The sequence below is a fragment of the Podarcis filfolensis genome (genome assembly GCF_964270895.1).
Source record: "Podarcis filfolensis genome assembly, chromosome: 3".
Classification (NCBI taxonomy): Eukaryota; Metazoa; Chordata; class Lepidosauria; order Squamata; family Lacertidae; genus Podarcis; species Podarcis filfolensis.
In genome coordinates, this window is record NC_139606.1 from 79,799,264 (window position 1) to 79,823,703 (window position 24,440).

General features: G+C 41.3%; 1 protein-coding gene across 1 annotated transcript; it reads left to right on the forward strand.

The window, feature by feature from the left end:
* The first annotated feature begins 1,415 nt into the window (after nucleotides 1–1,415).
* DRC8 (dynein regulatory complex subunit 8) lies at nucleotides 1,416–22,040 on the forward strand. The gene is made up of 9 exons (XM_083604407.1): nucleotides 1,416–1,529; nucleotides 6,950–7,034; nucleotides 9,036–9,108; nucleotides 12,940–13,019; nucleotides 13,666–13,708; nucleotides 13,798–13,864; nucleotides 14,326–18,794; nucleotides 19,424–21,161; nucleotides 21,540–22,040. The coding sequence occupies exons 1-7, from the start codon at nucleotides 1,496–1,498 to the stop codon at nucleotides 14,439–14,441; spliced, it is 498 nt and encodes a 165-aa protein (XP_083460533.1). The 5' UTR covers nucleotides 1,416–1,495; the 3' UTR covers nucleotides 14,442–18,794; nucleotides 19,424–21,161; nucleotides 21,540–22,040.
* The last annotated feature ends 2,400 nt before the right edge of the window (nucleotides 22,041–24,440 follow it).

A 24,440-nucleotide genomic window follows, 5' to 3' on the forward strand; every position in this document is an offset into this window, starting at 1 on the left:
CTGTCCAACCATCTCGTCCTCTGTCATCCCCTTCTCCTTGTGCCCTCCATCTTTCCCAGCACCAGGGTCATTTCCAGGGAGTCTTCTCTTCGCATGATGTGGCCAAAATATTGGAGCCTCAGCTTCAGGATCTGTTCTTCCAGTGAACACTCAGGGCTGATTTCCTTCAGAATGGATAGGTTTGATCTTCTTGCAGTCCATGGGACTCGCAAGAGTCTCCTCCAGCACCATAATTCAAAAGCACTAATTCTTCGGCAATCAGCCTTCTTTATGGTCCAGCTCTCACTTCCATACATCACTCCTGGGAAAACCATAGCTTTAACAATATGGACCTTTGTTGGCAAGGTGATGTCTCTGCTTTTTAAGATGCTCTCTAGGTTTGTCATTGCTTTTCTCCCAAGAAGCAGGTGTCTTTTAATTTTGTGACTGCTGTGATCATGGAACCCAAGAAAGTAAAATCTCTCACTGCCTCCATTTCTTCCCCTTCTATTTGCCAGGAGGTGATGGGGCCCATTGCCATGATCTTAGTTTTTTGCTACTGTTTTTTGCTACATTTGCTACTGTTGCTAAATAACTGGGAGTCAGAAATCCTCACGGATCAACTGGAAATCACCCAGAAATCTGTTAGTAAATACAAATGTACTTTCTGCCCATCCCTGCTATATACACTTACCTGGTGGTAAGTCCAATTGACCTTAACAACACTTACTTCTATGTCTAGGAGTGCAACCAAGATTGAATTTCTGTGTGTTCATCAGCTATAAAAGACCCAGAGCTTTTGACTGAGAAAAAGATAGTATGCCTAATTAGGGAGAAAATTTATATTATTGTTATTTGGGCACATGCTTCTGAATTAAATCATACTTCAAACAGCTTGTCGATGCTGCCAAGGAGGTTTCCGCCAGCAAAGAACCAGAACATCCCTCCTCTGCAGCTGGTCAAGTCAGTGTGCATGGGGCTCAGTGTTGGTGGGTTTTTTTTCCCTTCTCCTGCAAAATGACAACTTACCTAAAGTGGGGTTTGGTTTTGTTTTTTCTTACAGCACACTTATGCTAAGGTGATTAGAAAAAAGTCTCTAAAAATGCCCTTCTCCCCCTTCTGCTAGACCTTCTTGCCCTCCCTTCTAGCAAACCCGTACCTTGGGCCTGAGAGCATAAAGTGTGCGTGTGAGAAAGTGCGCGCGCGCATATTGCTTTGGAACTGGAGAGCACTTTAGGCAAGCAGTGCAATGCAATGCAGCCGCTATGTGTACGATATATATAGGAACAAGAAACACAGCGCATTTCAAACTGCTCCCCGTGCATTTGTTTCCTGATATTTCCCCATGCCCGCTTTCTTAAGCACCCTCTCCTACGAGAGCACCGCAATGCAAGAACACGTAGGAACGGACCGACACACAGAAATCCGCCTGTGCGCGTTGCCACCACGGAGGCGCTGGAGAGGGAGAAGGCCTGTGAAGCTCCAGTGTCTCCATGGCAACCGCTAAGGAAACAGCATGGCGACTGAGGACAAGGAAGCCGCTGCAGCGGGTAAGGGCAAAGCCTCCGGGAGGCTGAGGAAAAGCAGCTGAGGCTGAGGAAAAGGAGGCTGATTCTCTCGGCCTTTATCCCCTGTGCTATCCTTAGGCTTTGTCTTGCGGAGTAGTAGTGAAGCCCAGAAAACACAGGCTGGGCGGGCGGGTCGGAGCCCCGCTGGGTCTACGCGCACGCCTGTCTCCCTCCCACCCTGCAAGATGGCACGTTCATCTCCAACATGGCAGAAGAATTCAGCAGGATGCCTTTTGAGAGCAGCCCCAAAATGTGGGTGTTGCAGAACTGCCTGAATGCGAAACTTGCTTCACATCCCGCGCTGGAAATATTGGTCCGCTGCCTTCACACTGTCACACGCAATTTCTTCAGCTCTTTAACTGCTTGACGCACATATTTCCCATATTTCACAGAATCGTAAGAGTTTGAAGGGACCTCCCCACAAGATCATCTTACCCTACCCATGGCAACCCAGGAATCTTTTCCCCAACACGGGCACAACTGTGAGATTAAGAGTCTCATTCCCTCTCAACTGAGCTATCCCATATAGTTTTATTTTGCTTAACAAAATCATCAGTATTAAAAATATAATGTGCTTTTTATAAGCAGGGCACAATTCAGTTTGCTGGGGAAACCCAGTCAGACGGGGTGGGGCATAAATAATAAATATTATTACTTATGTCAGAGGCGTTTCACAATAATTCACATTTATCTGTACAGCCATACTTCGGGATAAATGTGCTTCAAGTTAAGTATTTTTGGGTTGCGCTCTGTGGTGACTCGGAAGTAACGGAGAGCATTTCGTCGTGCGCGCATGCGCAGACGGTCAAAATGACATCACACACATGCGTGGAAGCGGTGAAACGCGGCCCGCGTTTGCTTCAGGATGCGAATGGGGCTCCGGAACAGATCCCGTTCGCATCCCGAGGTACCACTGTATGCAATAAATAGATGCCCTTTTTGGACAGTCGTGTCACATATTACATTTCTCCAGGGCTGAAAGTAGCTACATGTTTTGCCCAGCATAACAACAGTGTATTCCCATCCGCCCCAGCTGCAACAAAACATGTCTCTCCCATATCAGTCTCTACAGCCACAGGAGGTGCTGTAACTCTCCAGTGGTTTGACTTCACCCTCAAAGGTGCACTCTTCCATTTTCTCCTGAGACAGATACCTACCGAAATCTACATTAGCATGTGTGATTTGGTGGGCTATAAATTCTTTTTTGTCGGTTAGTAGGTTTAGTGGGCATATTTGTATAGCAAAAATAAAATACACTGGGTTAGGCTATGGGCGTAGCCAGGTTGAATGTTACGGAGGGGAGTGCAGGACCTCAGTTAAGTATTTTTACTGATTTACTTGATTGGGGGGGAGCTGTCCCCTGCCCCCCCCCCTTGGCCAAGCCTAACTTGGGCTAGGCTCAAGTTGTAAATCCCATTGATTTATATAAGATTTAAATTTAAGTGTTTAATTGCCACTTATTTAAAAGGTGTATAAACATGCATACATAATCTTCTCTAAATTCCCTATCTAAAATAGGTGCCCTATACAGCTGATTAACAGAGTGTGTGCATGGTAGTGATTCACCTTGTTTGGTGTTATAACTTCTTAGTTTAAAACTTTAAATATTAGGAAGATGGGAAATTTCCACACTTCTCCCCAGCAATTATTTAATATTTCAGAAGACTTCAGGAATGATCTAGTCTTCTGTTGGATATTGCCAATAAAAAAGCTGAACACAAGAAAGATAAAAGCTTTTTTTATAAATTGATTTGATGACTGGTTCTCAGAAATGTGGTAAACAGCATTTCCCTAAAAGCTCACTTTCAGAATTATATGATACACAAGTCTTGGTCCTACTTTTTATTCTGTGAACCGATGCTCCTGTATAAATTAGAAATTTCAGTAGATGTTCTTTGTCTCTCTTTGAGCAATAACAGTCACAGTATTGACTAATAATTAATCTTCAGGGTATTGTCATGCACAGTTTCCAAGAGCTTTCAAGGTTAAAGCATCTCTTGAGTCTTATTACCTTGAAATATTCTTTGTATGTCATTTTGATCAAGGTTTTGATATACAAAACATTTCGTCTACAATAATCTTCTTGAACTCAGTGAGACTGCTGATAAGTTAGTACTCTTTTAATTGTGGATATATTCTCATAGACATATGATGAATGGCTCAACCATGAGCCATTTCATCAGTTGTCATGTTTATTATGCTCTCAGTTGCAATGTTTAAGGCAATGACTATTATTAGGCATATATCATACTTTTTTTTTTTTACTTCAGAAAGGTAAAATGGCTTTTGTGACATGTAAAGTAAGGTTTCTCTAACTAGGGTTGCCATATTCTGAAGAGCAAAAAAGAGGACACATTTGCGGACTTCTACTTTTAACAATGGATCGCTATGACGACTCTCATTTTACATACCCATGAAAAAGAGGACATGTCCTGAAAAAAGAGGACATATGGTGACTTGCCCCTGTTGATAGTGCACAAGTATCAGTCCACGGTGTAGAATCTTGAATTGGGTCACAAATTTGTCTTGTGAACATTGCCAGGCATGGCTATATCCTTACATCCAATACTGCATTTATTTGCCTTGTTGGTTACTGGCAGAAATACCCAAACGTACATATATTTGCTCCCATGGGTGGTCCATTTCGATCAAATGAAATTGCATTTGCAAGTAAAAGTAGTGCAAGTTTTTTGCAGTTCATACATTTTTGTTAGTTTGGACTGAAATCATGTATTCCTAACTATTCTCATGTTAGCTCTGCTGAGTTTAGTAGCAGTTCCTTCACTGTAAGTGCTTATGAATGCTTTAGGATCACTGCTTTGCCTCAAGAGCCCAGTGTACCATGGAAACAGGAGTTGCTCCACCTCAAGAGGTTGCTGTGCTGTGAAGACAGGAGTAAACTAAGAAATCTGAGTCCTGAGCTGTTGGGAATGCTGTTCCACAGAACAGAGGCAACCACACTAAAAGCCCTACTCTGAGTTACTGCAGAGCGGTTTCTGAGATGTATGAAACTTGCAGGAGAAACTCTCCCAAGGATTGCAGTGATCTGCTGAGGGTATAACGCCATCTCTCAAGTAACCTGATCCTGAGCTGTATAGGGCATTATAGGCTAGTGCCAACACCTTGAACTTGGACCAGTAGCAAATTGGCAGCCATTGCAAATCCTACAAGCAGAGTGTAGTTTGTGCCCGAATGAACCTACTGTAGCCACTGCTGCAGCCTCTGGACCAACACCAAGAGTCGGCCCACGTAGAGTGAATTTACTATGCTATGAGCACCCTGTGATCCCTGAAAGCATATGCTACAATGCATTTGCTAAATTTGAAAGCTGCCACAAGATTCTTTGTTGGTTTTGCTGCAACAGATGGACATGGCTACCATTCTGGAAGTCCTTATTCTGAAAATTAACATGGAAAAAGAATACAACATGGGCTGTCACATTTCAGAGTTAAGTTAGATTCCCCCCCCCCATCAGCTGTCTGGTTTATTCTCTTTACCAGTTGGGGTACTGTCATTATTATTATCCAAGCTAAACAATGTTTCCATGCACTCTGGCACTCGTCATGGTGTCCCATTGTGCCAGAAGCAGTTTAGTCATGCTGGCCACATGACCTGGAAAACTAACTGTAGACAAACACTGGCACCCTCAGCCTGAAGCGTCCAGGGGTCTTTTACCTTATGCAAGGGAATAGCATAAAAACTACTGGGTACTGTTGAGAACAGTCAGAAAAGCTGATCTGAAAATTCCTGCCTTCCCTATCCTCAAAGAGATGGAACCAATATAACTTACTAAGAGTCACCTAAAATTTCCCAAATATCTGGGACCACTGCTGATAATATTTTATTAGGGTTGCAACCTATGTGAATTAATGCAATTTGCATAGTTTATACCATGACAAATAATCACGTTAAATTAAAACTCATTATAAAGCTACCCTTTAATTATCAAGTTTAAAATGCTGTGAATAAAAGGTCTATAGTTCTGGAAGTAAGTATGAATAATTTCACCGCTTACTATCAAGCTAAAAAACCACACACATCGTAGCCAAAAAATAAATAAATTAAGAAAAATGTATATAGAATATACAATGTTCTTTATTGCAAGGAAATGAACAAATAATAAATGTATAAACACTACTATTAAATTCTTAGGCCAGTTCTAATATGCTGTGTTACAGTATTAGCCAAATGCAGTATTAGCCAAATGCATCTTAATCAGTATTCCAGTGTATTCTCAAAAACACAACTGTTCAACAGGCTTTGACTTCTAGCATATAACCACTTAAAGAAAATGGACAAAACACTCCAAACCTTCCTTGTACAAAGATGTCCTCAATCAGCAGTAAGGGTGCAATCCTAACCCCACTTACCTGAATTCAAGTTCCACTGAATTCAACAAGACCTGCTTCTGAGTAGACATCATTAGCATGGTGCTGTAAATTATCCTTCACTGTAACTTGCAATAGAGTAGCTAGTGCTAGTACTACTCCAAACAGATCCATTAACATTAATAGACATGGCTAACTTAGGTTCATTAATTTCACCGGGTCTCTTCTGAGTAGAACTTAGTTGGGTACAATCCAGTGTCAACCTATCCTGGTTAATTAGTATATTCAGCACCCTCGTCATGAAAATTTATTTATATCAAAATCTTCAGTAAGTATGCATGCAGATCTTTTATGCCTTTAGACCTAAAATGCATTTTAATAAATGAATAAATAGCTGGTGTGTAGGTAACTGGATGTGGTCTGTGGTGTGACAGACACCAGTTGCCATGGTTTGATCTGAATCAGCTATGGGGATGTGCTATTTTCCACTGTGAAGAAGGCTCCCATTACTACCAACAGGAGCTTGCCTTCCACTGCAAATAGCTGATGGAGCAGGGGACGGACTCTGGTTCTGCTTGGGACTGTGGCGGGGCAAATGCTTAAAACCCCCAAACATCAATGCCCAGATTTTTTATTTTTTTAAAAAATCATGCTTTCCAAGGTTAGAGATGTGAAAATGCATTTAGTTTAGCCCTAAGATGACTAGGATGAGGGAGGCAACATCTTTCCGAAATGTCATTACCAATTGGAGTTTTTCAGAAATGATTAAAGGGACAGATTCAAAGAAAGCGGATTGAGAAATTTAAATTACATTTCACCGACTTTCTGTTTTACTTGATATACTGCCTTCACACAAAGGAAATTGTTTTCAGAGCAGCTCACAACACACAAAGTAAACAAACAAAACTTATAAATAATATGTTTTGCTAAATGCCTTATCTGATAAAGAATTACAGAGAACTCAGAAGATTCCTCACTGTTTTATGACACTTTGGTTGGTTATAAGAAAGATCTTGTCATACTGTGGACAAGAGAAATTATATATAACACATTCATTATTGTTTCATTTTGCAGAGTCTGCAATAACTGAAATCCATAAGAAGATCACCGAGGCCTTTGAGGTGTTTGACCATGAGTGTAATAAAACTGTGGATGTCAGGTCTGGAAGATCTTATTTCAGAACTATTACAATGTAACAGTGTTTTAGAGTGCAAGAAACCAGAGTTGGTGTATATTGGTATACAGTGGAACCTCAGGTTAAGAACTTAATTCATTCTGGAGGTCCGTTCTTAAGCTGAAACTGTTCTTAACCTGAGGTACCACTTTAGCTAATGGGGCCTCCCGCTGTCTCCGCGCCGCTGCTGCGCGATTTCTGTTCTTATCCTGAAGCAAAGTTCTTAATCCGAGGTACTATTTTTGGGTTAGTGGAGTCTGTAACCTGAAGCATCTGTAAACTGAAGCGCCTGAGGTACCACTGTACATTTGCCCTAGGGCTTGTGAATTAGCCTCACTCCTTTTGAGGCAGCAGCAGCTGCCATTGACACTGCCTTGCCAGCACTCCGGGGAAGCTCCCGAACTATACAGTGGCTTTTAGGGGGCAATGAGTGGATGGAGGTGGGGACTAGGCAGCTGGTAGTTTCCCTTTGCCTTATCTGAAGTACTCTTGGAATACTTCTGGCATCAGCACAAACTTAAAGGCATTTGTAAAGTGTTTCGGAGGCAAGGATGACGGAACTGTATAGGATGCCTTTTTAGCTATTTCAGTTTCTAGAAAGGTTAGCCACAGCAAAAGCTACAGCATTAGAGTCTTGTGGTACCTTAAAGATGAAAATAATATTTATTATGGCATTATAATAAATAGTTCATAAATTGACAAAAGACTCTTAGACTGTTTTATAGCGGTTGTCTCCTACAACAGGAACTTAATTGGGTTATAGCATCATCCTGTAGAATTGTTTTGTTTCCATACAGACATGCAAAGAAAAAAAAAGGATTACTGTATCTTCTTTAATTTTCTTTGAAGGATACACATGCCCAAAATCTTGCAACACTTTCTCAATAAGCACAGTTCCTTGATTTCATCTTTATTTTTTTTACTAAAGAGAGCTGCTGGTACATGTTTAATTAGCCACTAGGCTTATATCTCTGGTCTCAAGAGCACCGACTAAATTTGAAGTAATTTTAGGTATCTAGTCACTGTAGGATGGGAGGTATTTGTTTGTTACTATGTTATGTATGTCTGTGCTTTTATATTGTAAACCACCCTGGGATCATTGGATGAAGGGTGGTATAGAAATTTAATAAACAAACAATAAATAGACTAACAAACAGACAGACAAACAAATAAAATATGTTCATGCAAGGGAAGTTTCCTGTTCTCTTCTTCCCCCTGCAGCTGTCTGTGCCCCCTAAAAATCCTCTCTGGAGGATCAGGAGTCAGAACCTGTCATGAACTGGTTGGACACAGAAGAATGGTGGGAGGAACCAGCTGGGAAACCACCAAGGGAAGAAGGCTCAGAGCCCAGGGAGTGGTGGTGGGATAACAATGAGTGATTAGAGGGGAAAGAGAAGGTGTCAGAAGCTGAAGAGCTAACAGGTCTTAGTGAGCTGGGAGAAACTGTGGCAGAGAGAAGTCCAGAATCAGAGGCAGAAGCTAAAGCAGGTGAGTGGGAGGAGGGAGGTCAAGAAACAGATGAGTCAGGCTGGTGATGAGTCACTGGTGTCTCTTCTGTTGAGACCAACTCCCCTTCCCACTGACTCCTAGAGCCAGAAAAGGCATGAAGCAGGAGGAGCAGATGCAGACAAGGAGGTGCAGTCTCTGATTGCTTGGGAAAAGCCTGGAGAAAAGGGAACATAGATGGCTGAGGGGGGGGGAACCTTTAGACTAGACAACTGATTTCATGGGGTGAGGCCTACAACCTGCTGCACTCATTAGGCCTGACACAAATCCAAGTCTGTAAAGATCATGTTTTTACTAATAAAGCGTTAACTCCAATGTTGAATGGTGTGATATTCTGGCCAGCTTCTAAGCAATGTAAGTAGGGTATGTTTATGTAGGACATGGGGAGCTGCTGGGTAAAAGTGGAATTGCCCACAACTGTAGCTGCTAGAGATTTGTATTGCACTGTAGATTTATTAACAAATATATTCTTTCTTTCAGGGAGATTGGTACAATCATTAGGTCATTAGGATGCTGCCCAAGTGAAGGGGATCTACATGATATGATTGCAGAGGTACTTTATGTGTTTTTTAAGTTCTATCATTTTATACAGGAAATCTGATCTCTCTAAATTAACAAAAGTTAGAAATACCATATGGAGGAACTGCCTTTATACCCATACCTAAAGTGCATCATTTGTGCACAGTTCAGAGCCCTCCATGAGTGTGAGAGCAAAAAGACTGAAGCAGGGAACCTTATCTGTGGTGGAAACCCTTGTGAGAATTAAATTAAAATTAACATTCTCACAAGGGCTGTGCACCCTCACTCTCCTTGCACCTTTGTTTATACCTGACAAGACCAAATGCCCAGATAGGGCTAATGACTTTAACCTCAGGACTGTCTAATCAAATTGCTCCTGTGTAGTAAATACCAGTTTTCAGGAAATACTCAACTGTGAAATTGATGAAGTAAAATAATGACTTGGTAATGCTACAGGCTACTGTATCAATAATGAATGCAGTCAATAGGTCTTAGAAGTATAACTTTACTTTTGTGGATAAAGCACTTCTGTAACAATTCCTTAACTAGAGGTCTATTCTACACAGTGTCACTAGACTGCCTCTGTTCTTTTCTGATCTTGACTATGAAAGGTATCCTGTTCTTCATGGATGGGTTCCTTCTTCCAAGAGAAATAACTGCTCCAGTGTAAACAATTTCATATAATAACATTTTATTCTTTCAAAAATTATGTTTTGAAGGAGCAGTGTTTTGTATAAATGTACTGTTACCACTAGAGGACAATGTTGAGTTACTGAAAATGCCCACTGTTGCTTGTCTCGTGTAGTCTTGGGAGTATTATGATAATGAACAAATTGGATGTCAACAAACAATATGTTTAAAACAACAAGCTTTAACCTATATAATTGTTAGAATCATCTTAGTATCCTTGTTAGAATCTTAATTTTCATCATCATCATCACCACTTTTAATTTGTATACTGTATTTCTATTTTACGATACCCAAAGTGGTTTACAAGCTGAAGAAACAAAGAATGTACACCTTTTAACAATCTAATCCAATAGAAAAATATGATAATAAAACATAACGTTAAATAAGCAACTTATATCAAATAAAGTAATATTCAACAATCCATTAGAATAGTATAGAATAATATTAAATACCAGCATATAAAAATTAAACAGAAATCCACTCTTAACAATTGTAATAAAAAGATTCTAAACTATAATCAGTAAAACAACTGCAAGTCACAGTGCATAAAATAATACAATACAAATTGAGAAGCAGAGACTGGAGGATGGGGCAAGACAGGTGGAAGAAGGCAAGGCAGTAATAAGAACACATCCTATTAATGTTCAGTGATTCTCCCAGCATGTTTTCAAACTGAGATAGGATTGTCTGCCAATACAAAGTGTATTTAGCATATTTTATTTAGTGTATTTTATTGAGTCATTATATTTTGCTATATAAAATTTCTATTTAAGAGTCGGCTCTGGTATAATGTGGAGACCAATCTCCCATGACTTTCCTAACATAGAAAAGCAAAGTGGCACCAGATAGCTTTCTGCACTGTAACATATCACTGGTGTCAGCTGACCCAGGTATTAGGTAAGTGAAATCTATCTATAACTGGCCTCTCATAGTATAATTTGTGCTAACGTGTAGGCTGCCTGCTAATGGTTGCAAATCTAGCGGGAGTTGAAATACTGTATCGAGGAACTACAAGCACTATTCCTAAGTTATTTGGGGACCAGGTTGTAATTCAATTGCAGAGTGCATGCTTTGCATACAAAAGATTCAGAGTTCAAGACCTGCCAGGTATAGCTAAGAAAGACCTCATTCTGAAACTCTGGGGAGTTGCTTCCAATCAGCGTAGATAAACCAACGGTCTGACTCTGTATAAATCAGCTTCCTTTGTTCCTATGCTGACATCAGAGAAACCCCAAACTCCTTTTTTTAATATTGGTGCAAGGTAGTTTAAAGGGGACGTGTTCATGGTACATTCTGCAGGCATTCTGCTCCTCCTGTTTTGAGCATCTACTGATTCAGACTTTCACCATACACTCCCACCCTGATTATGCCCATGCAGATGCATACTCTGTGGTCCCATGTCTGAGCACTCTGTATGTGGCCAGTGTCACTGATCAGCGAGGAAGGAGAGGAATGGGGACTGGTCTGATGTATCCTCTCTGCTCTCCACATCTGACTGCCCTCTGCTACAGATGTCCTATTCTCAGCATCAGTCCATGGATTCAATGCATCCGTGTGAAGGATAATATATTTGCCTTTCTTTTATTATTATGTTTGCAAATATCTACTAGCTTAAACTTGAGAAAACTCCAGTTACAGATAGGTAGCCGTGTTGGTCTGCCATAGTCAAAACAAAAAATTTTTTTTCCTTCCAGTAGCACCTTAAAGACCAACTAAATTAGTTCTTGGTATGAGCTTTCGTGTGCATGCACACTTCTTCAGATACACTGAAACAGAAGTTGCCAGATCCTTCTATATAGTGAGAAGGTGGGGAGGGGTATTACTCAGAAGGGTGGTGGGAATGGGTGATTGGCAGATAGCTGTGATGAGCCTGTTGACGACTCTTAACGACTGCAATAGGTCTTACAGGAAAAAGCAAGGGGTGAGAAGGTGAAAAATGGCTTTGTCATGTATAATGAGATAAGAATCCAATGTCTTTGTTCAGACCAGGTCTCTCCATGGTTTTAAGTTTGGTAATGAGTTGCAATTCAGCAGCTTCTCTTTCCAGTCTATTTCTGAAATTCCTTTGTAGTAATACAGCAAACCTTTTTAGAACTAAAATACCCAGCAGATGAAGTTAGACAACAAATCAACAGAGCCAGAGAGATACCCAGAGAGAACTTGCTGCAAGACAGACCCAAAAAAGAAAATAACAGAACACCTCTAGTCATCACATACAGCTCCCAAGTTAAAACAGTACAACGCATCATCAGAGATCTACAACCTCTCCTGGACAATGACAGTTCTCTTTCTCAAGCTCTGGGAGGAAGACCTTTCATTGCCTACAGACAGCCACCCAATCTTAAACAACTCCTAACCCACAATAATACTACAACCAGACGTAACACAGACACTGGCACCAGAGCCTGCAATAAACCCAGATGCCAACTTTGCTGCCACATACACCCGGACAACACCATTACTGGCCCCAACAACATCACACATACGATCTCGGGACTATTTAATTGCTCATCGTCTAACATTGTATATGCCATCAAATGCCAACAGTGTCCTTCAGCTCTCTATATTGGACAAACAGGCCAAACCTTACGCCAAAGAATAAACGGACATAAATCGGACATCAAGAATCACAAGAGAGAGAAACCAGTAGGAGAGCACTTCAATCTCCCAGGACATTCTATACAAGATCTCAAAGTAGCTGTATTACTACAAAGGAATTTCAGAAATAGACTGGAAAGAGAAGCTGCTGAATTGCAACTCATTACCAAACTTAAAACCATGGAGAGACCTGGTCTGAACAAAGACATTGGATTCTTATCTCATTATACATGACAAAGCCATTTTTCACCTTCTCACCCCTTGCTTTTTCCTGTAAGACCTATTGCAATCGTTAAGAGTCGTCAACAGGCTCATCACAGCTATCTGCCAATCACCCATTCCCACCACCCTTCTGAGTAATACCCCTCCCCACCTTCTCACTATATAGAAGGATCTGGCAACTTCTGTTTCAGTGTATCTGAAGAAGTGTGCATGCACACGAAAGCTCATACCAAGAACTAACTTAGTTGGCCTTTAAGGTGCTACTGGAAGGAAATTTTTTTGTTTTGTTTTGAGAAAACTCGTTTTCTTTTCTGTTTGTCTGTATTTCATCTTGCTTTTGTATTCTTATTTTTAGGTAGAAGAAGAAGAACCAACTGGGTTTATTCGTTTGGAAAAATTTCTTCCCATGATGACTAGAGTATTGACGGAAAGAAGGTGATTTTAAAAAGGACCTGTTTATATAACTTGAGTCATGCATATATTTATATAGGGTGGGCTATTGGGTTGTTGTTTATATTTTTATTATGTATTTTGTGGTTTTATATCTTGATTTTCTCTGTGAACCACCCTGAGGCCCCCGGGTGTAGGGCGGTATATAAATTGAAATAATAATAATAATAATCACTCACACACATCTAATTTTATTCAAGGTTCTTTTATAAGCTGTACAGACAAAATCAGTTTTAAAGTATAAGCTTCACTGTGAAAAAAATACAATAGATTTGTTTTTAAAACTGGGCATGTCGATTCTACTATTCTTCCACTGTATTGACTTCATTGTGTATGTGTTTCTAGAGACTTTCTCTTAAATAAAATGGTAGCAAATTCCATGGCAAGATATGCTAAGAACAAAAATTGGCATGGATAATGACTTTACCTAATTAGCAGTACAAAGTAAGCATCATCATAAGTAATTCATAGACCTCTGCTTAGAGGTCTTTCTCAGAGCCCAGATTGCAAAAACAAATGATACTCTTCTTAAAAGAGAAGAGCAAGGCAATGGTGCTGCTTCAGCAAAGAGACTGGGGCACAACTGAGATGCATAACACCACTAAGTCTTTTTTTAATTGAATCATTTCAGGTACCGCCCAATTCCAGAAGATATTCTTTTACGTGCATTTGAGGTCTGTATCAATTAAATTCTACTTACGGAGGAAAATACTACTTAAACCAAGAGAAGGAAGAGTAACACTTTATATTCTATTCTTTTTAGGTTTTAGACCAGAATAAATGTGGACATCTTACTAAAGATGAGCTGGTCAAGTACATGACTGAAGAAGGTATATTTACAAGATGCTTTTGCTGTTCTTAAGTGCAGACTCCACAGCTATATGTGGTCAGCTCCCACCTCTGCCTCTGATAGTGCAGGAACCCGGAAAAGGGCCTCTGAGAAGGGCCCAGGTTTGGAGGGGACCCCAATTTTTGGGGTTCGTAGTTAATTTTACTTTCTGAGAATGATCTTAATAATCAGGCAGGCTCATGTGGGGGAAGGTGGCCCTAAAGACACTTGAATCGCTAGCCATTAACATTGAAAACCAGCACTTTGAATTGTGCTAAGAGGTTACCAAGTTCATCTGTTATATGATTATGTGTGTATGCAATGTGTGTACCCAGGTCTGTGCTTTATTCTTGGTGTGATTGAAAAAACTTATGGTAAATAGCAAGAATGCTTGAGAAGGCTGAGCAGTAATAAATAAATAAAAACAATAGCCATTTGCAAATATTCCTGTTTTTGCTGCAGGTGAGCCTTTTACTCAAGAAGAAATGGAGGAAATGCTGTCTGCTGCTGTGGATCCAGAAACAAATAATGTTCGCTACAAAGACTACATCTCAATGATGGTTGTGGATGAAAACTAAGCACTTCTTGTGTAACTCATATAGGTCTGACCCTTTTGCTTGGTGCTTGTTGATTAACATCATTGGAGTTGTTCTGTATTTGCCATGAGATTGCAGCAGAGGTTTATGTTGAAATAATTTATCTATGAAAATATTATCCTTTTATATACTTAGTAAAATGCAGAAGTTGTAAAAAGATAGTTTTCTAATGTTGATCGGTTTGGATAAGAAAATAAGAAAACTTTAGATTATGCAGAGGAAGCACGAACCACTGGGCCCAGCAGAATTTATTCCCAGGTAACTAAGTATAGGATCCCAGCCAAAAACTACAGTATGAAGTATTATCAATATTATTTATTGAATTTATATACCGCCCTATACCTGGAGGTGTCAGGGCAGTTCACAGAAAACACGTACTAGGGAGGAAGTCCCATGAAACATAGCAAAACTCACTCCCAAGTAAACATGCATAGGTTACAGAACAAAACAATGAGGGGCAACATATTATTATTATTATTAATTGCATTATTAGTCTTTTAAAAATGAAAAATAGAAATAATTTCATGAATTAATTCAGATGTAGACAAAACTAGGAAGAGTTGTGCTTCAAGTAAATAAGTTATGATATAACTAACATTTTGAAGGCAAAACTATTAGAGAGCAGTTCATATTTAACATTGATCCTTATATTTTGGTCTGCATGGATGTGAACTTACCAAATGTTTTGATTTATAGCAAAACTCTCTGAAACTATATGACTTTGATCTGACTTCATTAAGGAAGTTATGCAAACCAGTCAAACAGTCTAGTTGTTTGTTGAGACTTGAAATCTGTGGAGGAGCTGTTATTGAAAGGATTTTCTGTAACTAAAAGCAGAGCACTGGTGAAGGCTCTTGACTTGGGAACACTCTTTCCCCATTGTTCCTAGAAAATAAGTTTGTTGACTTCCAGGTATGCTGTAATGCTTCTCTGTTTATTCAAGGTATTACTTCCCCCTCCATCCTAGGGGTCTAGTTTGCATTTAAGAAGATTCTGCTGACTAAATTGTGTTTGTGGTGGTGAAACTCTCTTCAGAGGTTTGCAGCATCACAATTTCTTGTTGATTCTCCTTAATAGCTATCTTGGAGTAGGCCAGGGAGGCCTGGTTAAGAGTAAGGCGGCAGTGTGCTTAAACCTTTTTACAAACACACTTGGAGATATAGCCCTGCCCCAGAGAGAGCAAATAAAAGACAAAGCAGGGGATAAATGTGCATGATCACAAGGCCTCTCTGTAGGATGGATTTAAAGGAAGTAGATGTGAAAAACTTAAGGGCAAGTGAGACCTTGGGCCAACCCATGTGAAAGACACTGGAATCATGAAATTATGAGTTACTTAGAAAGCTCCTACCATGAAAGCAAATGCAGGTTTTGAATATTTTTAGAAGAAATATTGTATGTTAATTCACGTCTACTTGCATTATCATGGTAAAAGTAACTTGGAGGCAAGATGGAACTCCTCCTCTCCGCTAGGAGGAGCACAGAGAGAAGAACGTCATGGTGCACCTGTAGCAATGAAAACCAGATGCCTTCACCTGCCCCACCTACTACAAAACATGTCTCTCCTGCCTTGGTCTCTACAGCCACAGCAGGTGCTGTGACTCTCCAAAGACTTGACTTTACCCCCAAAGGCACACTCTTCCATTGTCTCCCGAGTTAGAAAGATGCCAACAACAACCAGATGGAACCCTTTTGGAATGGCACAGCTGCCAGTTGTCCAAGATACAATAGCCCAATGACATTTTATGACCATCCCCTTATGTAGGAGCCAACCCACTGCAACCTAGTGACTCCTACTCCTACAGAACGTATCCTCAGGATACTACCCATCAATGGTATCCAAAGTCACAGGTCAAGAATAAGCAACAGGGCCACACTCTCCCTGCCTTCTCCTAATAAAAACCATCCATCAAGGTGACCAAGGGCAATTGGGTCCCACAGCCGGGACTGAACCCAGACTAGAATGTGTTCAGATAATCCGTTTCCTCCAAAAGTACTTGCAGTTGAACAGCTACCATCCTGCTGAGCACATTCCCCCACCCTGGGGATATTTTGCAGCAAGCCTCCAGAGCTGGCTTTTAAAGGCACAGTTGCACTACTGCTTCTATATGGGAAATAAGTAGAACCTCTTCATGTAAAGATGCGTTCATCACGTCAGTCTCCCCCAGCTCACTTGAATTAACTGACAAGTAAGCACTAAGAAGGGAGGCAGTTACCCAGGCAGCCACAAGCACCTTGAGTCCTCAGGACTCAAAAGCTGAAACAGATCCCATAATATCAGATATGCTGGACATTTCAGCTGCATCTGTCTCAACTATGGTGTTTAAATTTACACAGAAGCAAGCAACTTTATCCTCAAAATGCCTGACAATTTTTTCTTAGCAGGCACCCAAGAAGAAGAAGAAGAAGAAGAAGAAGAAGAAGAAGAAGAAGAAGAGGAGGAGGAGTTTGGATTTGATATCCTGTTTTATCACTACCCTAAGGAGTCTCAAAGCGGCTAACAATCTTCTTTCCCTTCCTCCCCCACAACAAACACTCTGTGAGATGGGTGGGGCTGAGAGACTTCAGAGAAGTGTGACTAGCCCAAGGTCACCCAGCAGCTGCATGTGGAGGAGCGGAGATGTGAACCCGGTTCCCCAGATTACGAGTCCACCACTCTTAGCCACTACACCATGCTGGCTCCAGACTCCCCATTCAGAGGGGCAGATATTAATAAACCCCACACCACTTGGAAAAGCACTGCTGGGCAGTTAATTGAGGATGTAATGGAGGTGAAAAAGAAGAATTTATTTGCTGCCCTCAACACCATACAGTAGGCACAGTCATGCACTCTAAAGTCAGCTTGGTCACCTTCCCAACAAATTTTGTGCTGTATTGCTGCAGTTGTCATGTAGCCTGTTTCATCATCCAGAGTACCGCAGGGAAACCAAGGAGCAGCATGGGCATCAGCATTGCTAAGGACTCTTAGGAGGAACCATGTTGATTGCCCTCTGCATCTCACCATTGCATAGTGAGCCTGGGGCCTCAACAGAATTGCCAGTTCTGTTCACCAGAATTTTGCCAGCTATGACTTATAATGTCTCTGCCAGTGTTGTGACCTGGCAACAATTGCCAAGAAGCAGTGAGGGTCCTGAATTTTACAAATTGACTTTAACTAACCAGCTAATTCTTTGCAAACTGGGTTCTAGTTCCACATGTATTCACATATTTAACTAATTTGTTTCTAATTACACATATTTTACCCATGTGTCTAGCATGAGATAATATGATTAGCCTTTTATAAAAACATTATAATAACTACATTTCATTCTTAGGCTGTAGTTGCTGACTATAGAAAGAAGTCCAAAGTTAATTATTTACATTTTTTCTAGAGCCTGGGTGAATAATACTTCCTAATCCTGGTATCTGTTACTGCTTAAACTACTCTGAAATCTCTTCTAGGGACTCTTATCTCAAGACAGTAAATCAGATTTCTCACACTATGCAAATAATTCAGTTGCAATATAGGGCAATCCAATATATGGTGGAGCCTTCATAACCTCTGTTTGTTCTCATAGAGTGGAATCAAGGTTGTGTAATAGCCAAGACAGGTGTATGGTGCCCAAATTTTGAACAGTGGCCTCTTATTTTTAGTTACAAAATGCTGTTCCTTTACACAGATCTTGAGAACATTAACTTGCCATTTGCATCTAAGACTATGAATGAACCATTCTCAGAGACTAGTTTTATAGACTTGTTTCTTCTAGAACCTCTAATTAAGGCATGTGAAATAATTAAGATTGTTGCCTTCTGTATCAGTAATTTCTTCTACAATTAAATTTTCACTTATGTTTTTAATAACTTCCTTCCCTGCTTACAATGCTAATGACTAATTAGCCCCAGATTCGTTTTGTTTCAGTGCAATAAACAAGTAATGCCACAGTTTATTATTTTTTTTCTAATAAAGAGCAGAAGTGGAGCACCCCTGAATGCAATGAGTAAATGCAAATAAAGTCTGAATAGCCTAAAATGTAATGAGAAAAACTGATTTTGACTTGTCTTTTGATTTGCAAATACTCTGCTTCTGAGAGTGGGTTTAGCTTAGCAGTTAGAGGAACATGTAGGAGCCAGGAAGTTAAAATCTCAGTTCAGCATGAGCAAACTGGGTGGCCTTAGGCCAGCAAGTTTGCCATCCCAAGCCCTGTCCCCATGTTCACTCTCTAATCAGGGGATAATACAGACCAATTTTACAGGCAGGACCCTGGGCCCAACTAGATGATCTGATGGTGGCGGCCTCTTCTCTTACACAATTGGGTTGGCACTAATTCCCTATTAAGTAAAACACAGAAGATTTAAAAGGCTGTTAACGGAGAAATCTGAGGGCTCCCTTGGACAAAAAAACAAGGACACCAGCCAGGAATGCCAGAGCAAAACAGCAGCTGGTAGGCTTGGTCTTTATTGAAAACTGTTGCAACAGGACTCCCACCTGCCACCAGGTGAAACAAGATGGAAGCCCAGAACAAAAGAAGACCCCAACTTTTATTAGCTACTAATCCCCCAAACTACACCCCTAAAACTACATCACAACTACATCATTGATACATCACAAAAAGGAGGGGTTGAGGGAGGAGTTGTGGTGGTAACCTGAGTATTCTGCCACCTGGCTGGTTCCTCCTTTCCCCCTCCCCATGAATACTTTCCAGAGGACAAAGGGGAGTTTGCAGTTTCTTGTCCCCAGAGGGAAGAGCTGATCACTGTCCTTTGTTTCAGTCCATGCTGAATCCACTCCTATATGCAGGTTCTTTGTGAGCGTGGTGGTCTTCTGTCTAGGACCATCAAGGTTGGCATGCCAACTGGGTAGGGCTCCTGCGGACGTGTTGGTACATTCAAGGAAGTTTCATTAAATGAAGCATTGCGTATGTCATGTGTGAGTGTGTGTGTGTGTTGTGTTTGTACAAACTGAATGATTGGAGGGTTCCTGCAACAAGGCCACATAGGCTGAAACCTCCTCCCACTGTACTCTCACATTCAGAAGCATTTCCTCCCAGCCATTTTTCTCCCTGTGAGGCAACATAACAACTGCTGGGAGTTGGGTAGATGGGAAGCATGGGCAAAGGAAGGGTTCGGTTCTTCGCTTCATCGGGTCACGCTAGGTAAATGTAAAGGTACCCCTGACCGTTAGGTCCAGTCGTGGACGACTCTGGGGGTTGCGCGCTCATCTCGCTCTCTAGGCCAAGGGAGCCAGCGTTTGTCTGCAGACAGCTTCCGGGTCATGTGGCCAGCATGACTAAGCCGCTTCTGGTGAACCAGAGCAGCTCACGGAAACGCCGTTTACCTTCCCACCAGAGCAGTACCTATTTATCTACTTGCACTTAGACGTGCTTTCGAACTGCTAGGTGAGCAGGAGCTGGGACCGAACAATGGGAGCTCATCGCATCGCGGGGATTTGAACTGCCAATCTTCTAATCAGCAAGCCCTATGCTCTGTGGTTTAGACCACAATTTCTTTCCCCTTAGAATCATAGAACTCCTCTTAGTCTCCTCTTTAACAGGCTAAACAGACCCAATTCCCCAAAAGGCTTGGTTTCCAAACCCTTTATTGCCTTGGTCACCCTCCTCTGCACACATTCCAGATTGTCAATATCCTTACAGTGTGGCGCCCAGAACTGCGACACAGTACTCCAGGTGCGAAGGCAGAATAGGGTGGTACTATTACTTCTCTTGACCTAGACATTATCCTTCTGTGGATGCAGCCGAGTATGGCATTAGCTTTTTTTTGCTGCTGCATCACACTGTTGACTCATGTTAAGCTTGTGGTCTACTAAGACCCCTAGATCCTTTTCACATATACTACTGACAGCCCAGGTGCACTCCATCTTCCTGCCTAAATGTAGCACCTTATATTTGTTCCTATTGAAATTCATTTCGTTAGTTTGTAATTTAATTCTATATGCATTTTAATTTAAGGTTAAAAAGAGCAATTATTATTATGATTTTACTATTTGAATTTATAAACAGAAGGAAATGGTAGACCTGTCAATATAGTGCATCCAAATGCATGAAATTATTGTAGACTGTAAAATCTATGCTGTATGCCTTCATAGTTAAATGAATGTGTAAAACATTACTTTTTATTGCTCAGAAAACATGTATCAATATGATATTAATAAGTATGCATTGATTTTTGCTGAGGAGAGCACAAGATTTATGAAAGCAAGTACTATTGCATGGCAAAAAATTAGAAGAGGGCTTTGCGTCCAATCAATAAAATATTATTTCTTCGAGATCCAGAGACAACTTCCCCTAACCAATGAAATACTCCCACCTGGAAAAACAAATTGGCCTCTGTATGAATTGAAATACTGTACGCATTTATTAGGGCATTGGAATAGTTGCTTTGCAGTGAAATTAGAATCATTGGCATGTCAGATATCCTTTTAGGAGGAAAAATCTCAAACACGAGAGCTTGGGTACTTAAGACTTTCCCCACCTGCCATTTTTCCACTGGAACTCCTTGCTCCACCTTCTTTCCCCCTTTTCAGCCACCTCTCTGAATTTCCAGGGTTAGGCTTGCATGGATGAGCCCATGGTTTGAATGGGGGAAGGGGGAGAAATGGGAACGGGAAGAGTCAAATATTACCTGCAACATTCAATTTCCTTGAATGAAACATGCACCATCTTGAAACAGCTTTTATGGATCAAAAACTGGAGTTTTAGGATGTATTAGGTAAAGGTAAAGGTACCCCTGCCCGTACGGGCCAGTCGTGTCCGACTCTAGGGTTGTGCACTCATCTCACTTAAGAGGCTGGGGGCCAGTGCTGTCTGGAGACACTTCCGGGTCACGTGGCCAGCGTGACGAAGCTGCTCTGGCAAGCCAGCACCAGCACAGCACACGGAAACGCCGTTTACCTTCCCGCTATAAAGCGGTACCTATTTATCTACTTGCACTTAAGGGTGCTTTCGAACTGCTAGGTGGGCAGGAGCTGGGACCGAAAGACGGGAGCTCACCCCGCCGCGAGGATTCGAACCGCAGACCATACAATCGGCAAGTCCTAGGCACTGAGGTTTTACCCACAGCGCCACCCGTGTCCCAAGGATGTATTAGAAGCTGCCTTATACCAGCACAGAACTTTGGTCCATCTAATTCAGTATCCAGTGCTATGATTCTAGGACTCTGGCTGGTGGAGGTTGTCCATAGAATTGCAGGCAGAACGCTTTCTCACCCCTAGCTGGAGACACCAGGGATTGTACCTGGGACATTTTGTGTGCAGAGCATGTGCTCTGCCATTGAGCTGTATGTTGGGATTTTGACTACGTGCAGTCTGATGCAGCTTCCCACAGAAGCAATTAAGGAGTTGGCCCAAGGCCAAGAAGACTGAGCAGAGGGAGTTGTTCTTCCTAGACATATGGGACCTTGGATACAACTCTGCTATTGTCTGAGGTCTCCACATAGGCATGATGACTCATGACCTTCCTGGATGGTTGGTCAGTATGTGGTTTGAGAGTTCGTTGGAGTTTGTTCTGTGAGAGAGTTAAGATCCGTGTCTGTATCCTGTATATAGTAACTTGTGAGTCTGCTGTAAATAATAAACCTATAAGTAACCAATTTACTGGTAGCAGTGTCTTGTTCCTGCTTCATCCTGCCTGCAACTGACTGCTTCTGGACAGTCTGCATATGCTCTGCTATATTCAACAGGTTCTGGCTAAGATCCTGCAACATTGTAGACCTTCCCCTAAAGCAGGGGTGGAAAACTTCAGGTGAGGGAGACAAATATGGCCTTTCAGCCATTTCCAGCTTAGCTATGCTATCCTCTTCCTCTTCCTCTTCCTCTTCCTCTTCCTCTTCCTCCTAGGCCACACCCCTCACCAGACCTGCTCTCCTGAAGTGCTTGTGCCCTTGAACTCTAACAATGCAACGTACTATACAAAGCGAAGAGTCACATCTGTTTTTCTGAATATCTTTGCCTCTGGCCACACCAAGCGCTGGCATGCAGCCTTCGGAAGGATGTCAACAAGGAAACACAGCCCTCAAGTTGAAATAAGATTCCCCATTGCTGCCCTAAAGTGCCGAGCCTCCTTACATGAATTTGCATATCGATGTCATTTAGACCTGTAGTGGGGAGAGAAAGTGAGTTAGGATACCACATCCCTAGTTGGAGATAGTTCATCCAAACTGATTGTACTGCAGATTTAATGCCATTATGTTTGCTTGACATACCATTAGATATGATTCTTTTTCGTTGTTGCAAGGATATTCTCCTAGATGCCACGTATGTGGTTTTGGAACCAAGCACCCCTAATTAGCAGAGACCATGAGAATGTATTTCTGGTGGCTGCTGACTAGCTCCTCATATATTTTACAATTAGTTCTCATTAAACATTCATTGGATTTTTCTTGTTAGTTCTCTTTCTTCTTGTTTGTATGCAGCCTTCCTCAACACAACGGAGCTGTCTTTTCTCTTGGGTCTCCCAAAAAGGGCTTTTAGCATTTTTATGAGACTAACTGCTAAGGTTTATTAGTATCAGTTCCCAGACTGCATCCTTCGATGTGAAGTGCTGTTGCCTCTTCAAAATAAAGCTGCTGCCATCTTATTTAGCTTGAAAGATTTGTTTGAAATGTTCATCCCACGCAGCATGTACCTGATGTGGTCAACAGTTGTTTTTTTTTTTAGTACTAAACACTATTTAGAGACTCGAGCCAAAATAAGGAATTACAGAATGGAAAGACTTGAGTGACGGAACAAAGTGAAGAGCTGGTCCAAGACATTTAGGAATCCCCACCACCGCCCATAACTCCTAATGGGTCAAGTGTGGACACATGATTGCCACCACCCCTACAAGAAATTCAGGACCAACTAAAGAAAGTAGTTCCTCGCATGACGAAGCAATGGAATTTCTTCCCACAAGATATGGTAATAGCCGGAGTGTCTTAAAAGGGGGATTAGACAGGGGAACAAAGCTACCCATAGCCACCAGCCCTTATGACTATGTTCTGTCTCCATTGCTGGAGGAAGTATGTCTCTATACTAGTTGTGGGGATGGAGCTATTGTGGTCAAATCCTGCTTGCAGGCTTCTCATAGGCATCTGGCTGGCCACTGTGAGAACAGACTGCTGGATTAGATGGGACCACTAAAGAGCAAGCTCTTCTTATGCTGTAATCCACATTATCCTGTTCGCCAGTCGTCTATCCATACACATTCCTGCAGCATGTTGAGTTGAAACATTGCTTGCCATTTTCCCCCAAACCTGTGAAATTTCTAAATAACATGAAGACAACAGTAGGTCAGATGGATTTTATTTGTGTCAAATCAACACTTACCTAAAACATATACTGCTTATCTAGGTCCAGGATATTGATTTGGCCTTCAACCTTTCTTTGTTTATCTTTTTTTATGAAGAGGCCAATTCAGCCACCTCTAGTCATGCTGTGTCATAAACCCTATTATGTTGAACCTGGGTTTAAATGACCCGTTTAGCAGCTCCCTTGTACAGCAATCAAGTACAATAGAAACTGCCCTTCTGGACTAACCAAAGAAGAAATGGTCACAAAAACATTCAGTCCTGCTAGGTCTCTCTTTTTGCAACTATCTGCTTAGTAAATTCTTTTGTATTTTCCTTTGCATTGCATTTCCAGGCAGTAAAGTGAGCTCTTATAATAATTCCCTTCCTATCCCACCTCCAGGTCACATAACAATGTCTGCGAGTTGAGGATGCTTGTTAATTTTTATTAATTTTTTAAAAATTCAAATGCAAGTATGGGATAACAGGTTGGAGGTGTATAAATTGATGCAGAGTGTGAAGAAAGTGAACAGAAATGTCCCCCCCCCCATAATGCTAGAACCTGAGATCATTAAAGGAAGCTGAATGACACGAGATTTAGGATGCACCACACTCAGGTTTGGACTAAATCAAATACTTGAGAAAGTTCTTGATGTTGCAGAATACAATGTAAGCTTCATAGCCAAAGCCAAAGAGTCCTGCAGCTATGCCTTGCTCAATAACTAA

What these genes read in the sequence shown, in the direction of transcription:
- DRC8 (XM_083604407.1), top strand. Translation starts at nt 1,496, where the DNA reads ATGGCGACTGAGGACAAGGAAGCCGCTGCAGCGG. An exon ending in CAAGGAAGCCGCTGCAGCGG is followed by an intron (nt 1,530 to 6,949) that starts GTAAGGGCAAAG and finishes TTCATTTTGCAG; the next exon opens with AGTCTGCAATAACTGAAATC. An exon ending in CAAGTACATGACTGAAGAAG is followed by an intron (nt 13,865 to 14,325) that starts GTATATTTACAA and finishes TTTTTGCTGCAG; the next exon opens with GTGAGCCTTTTACTCAAGAA.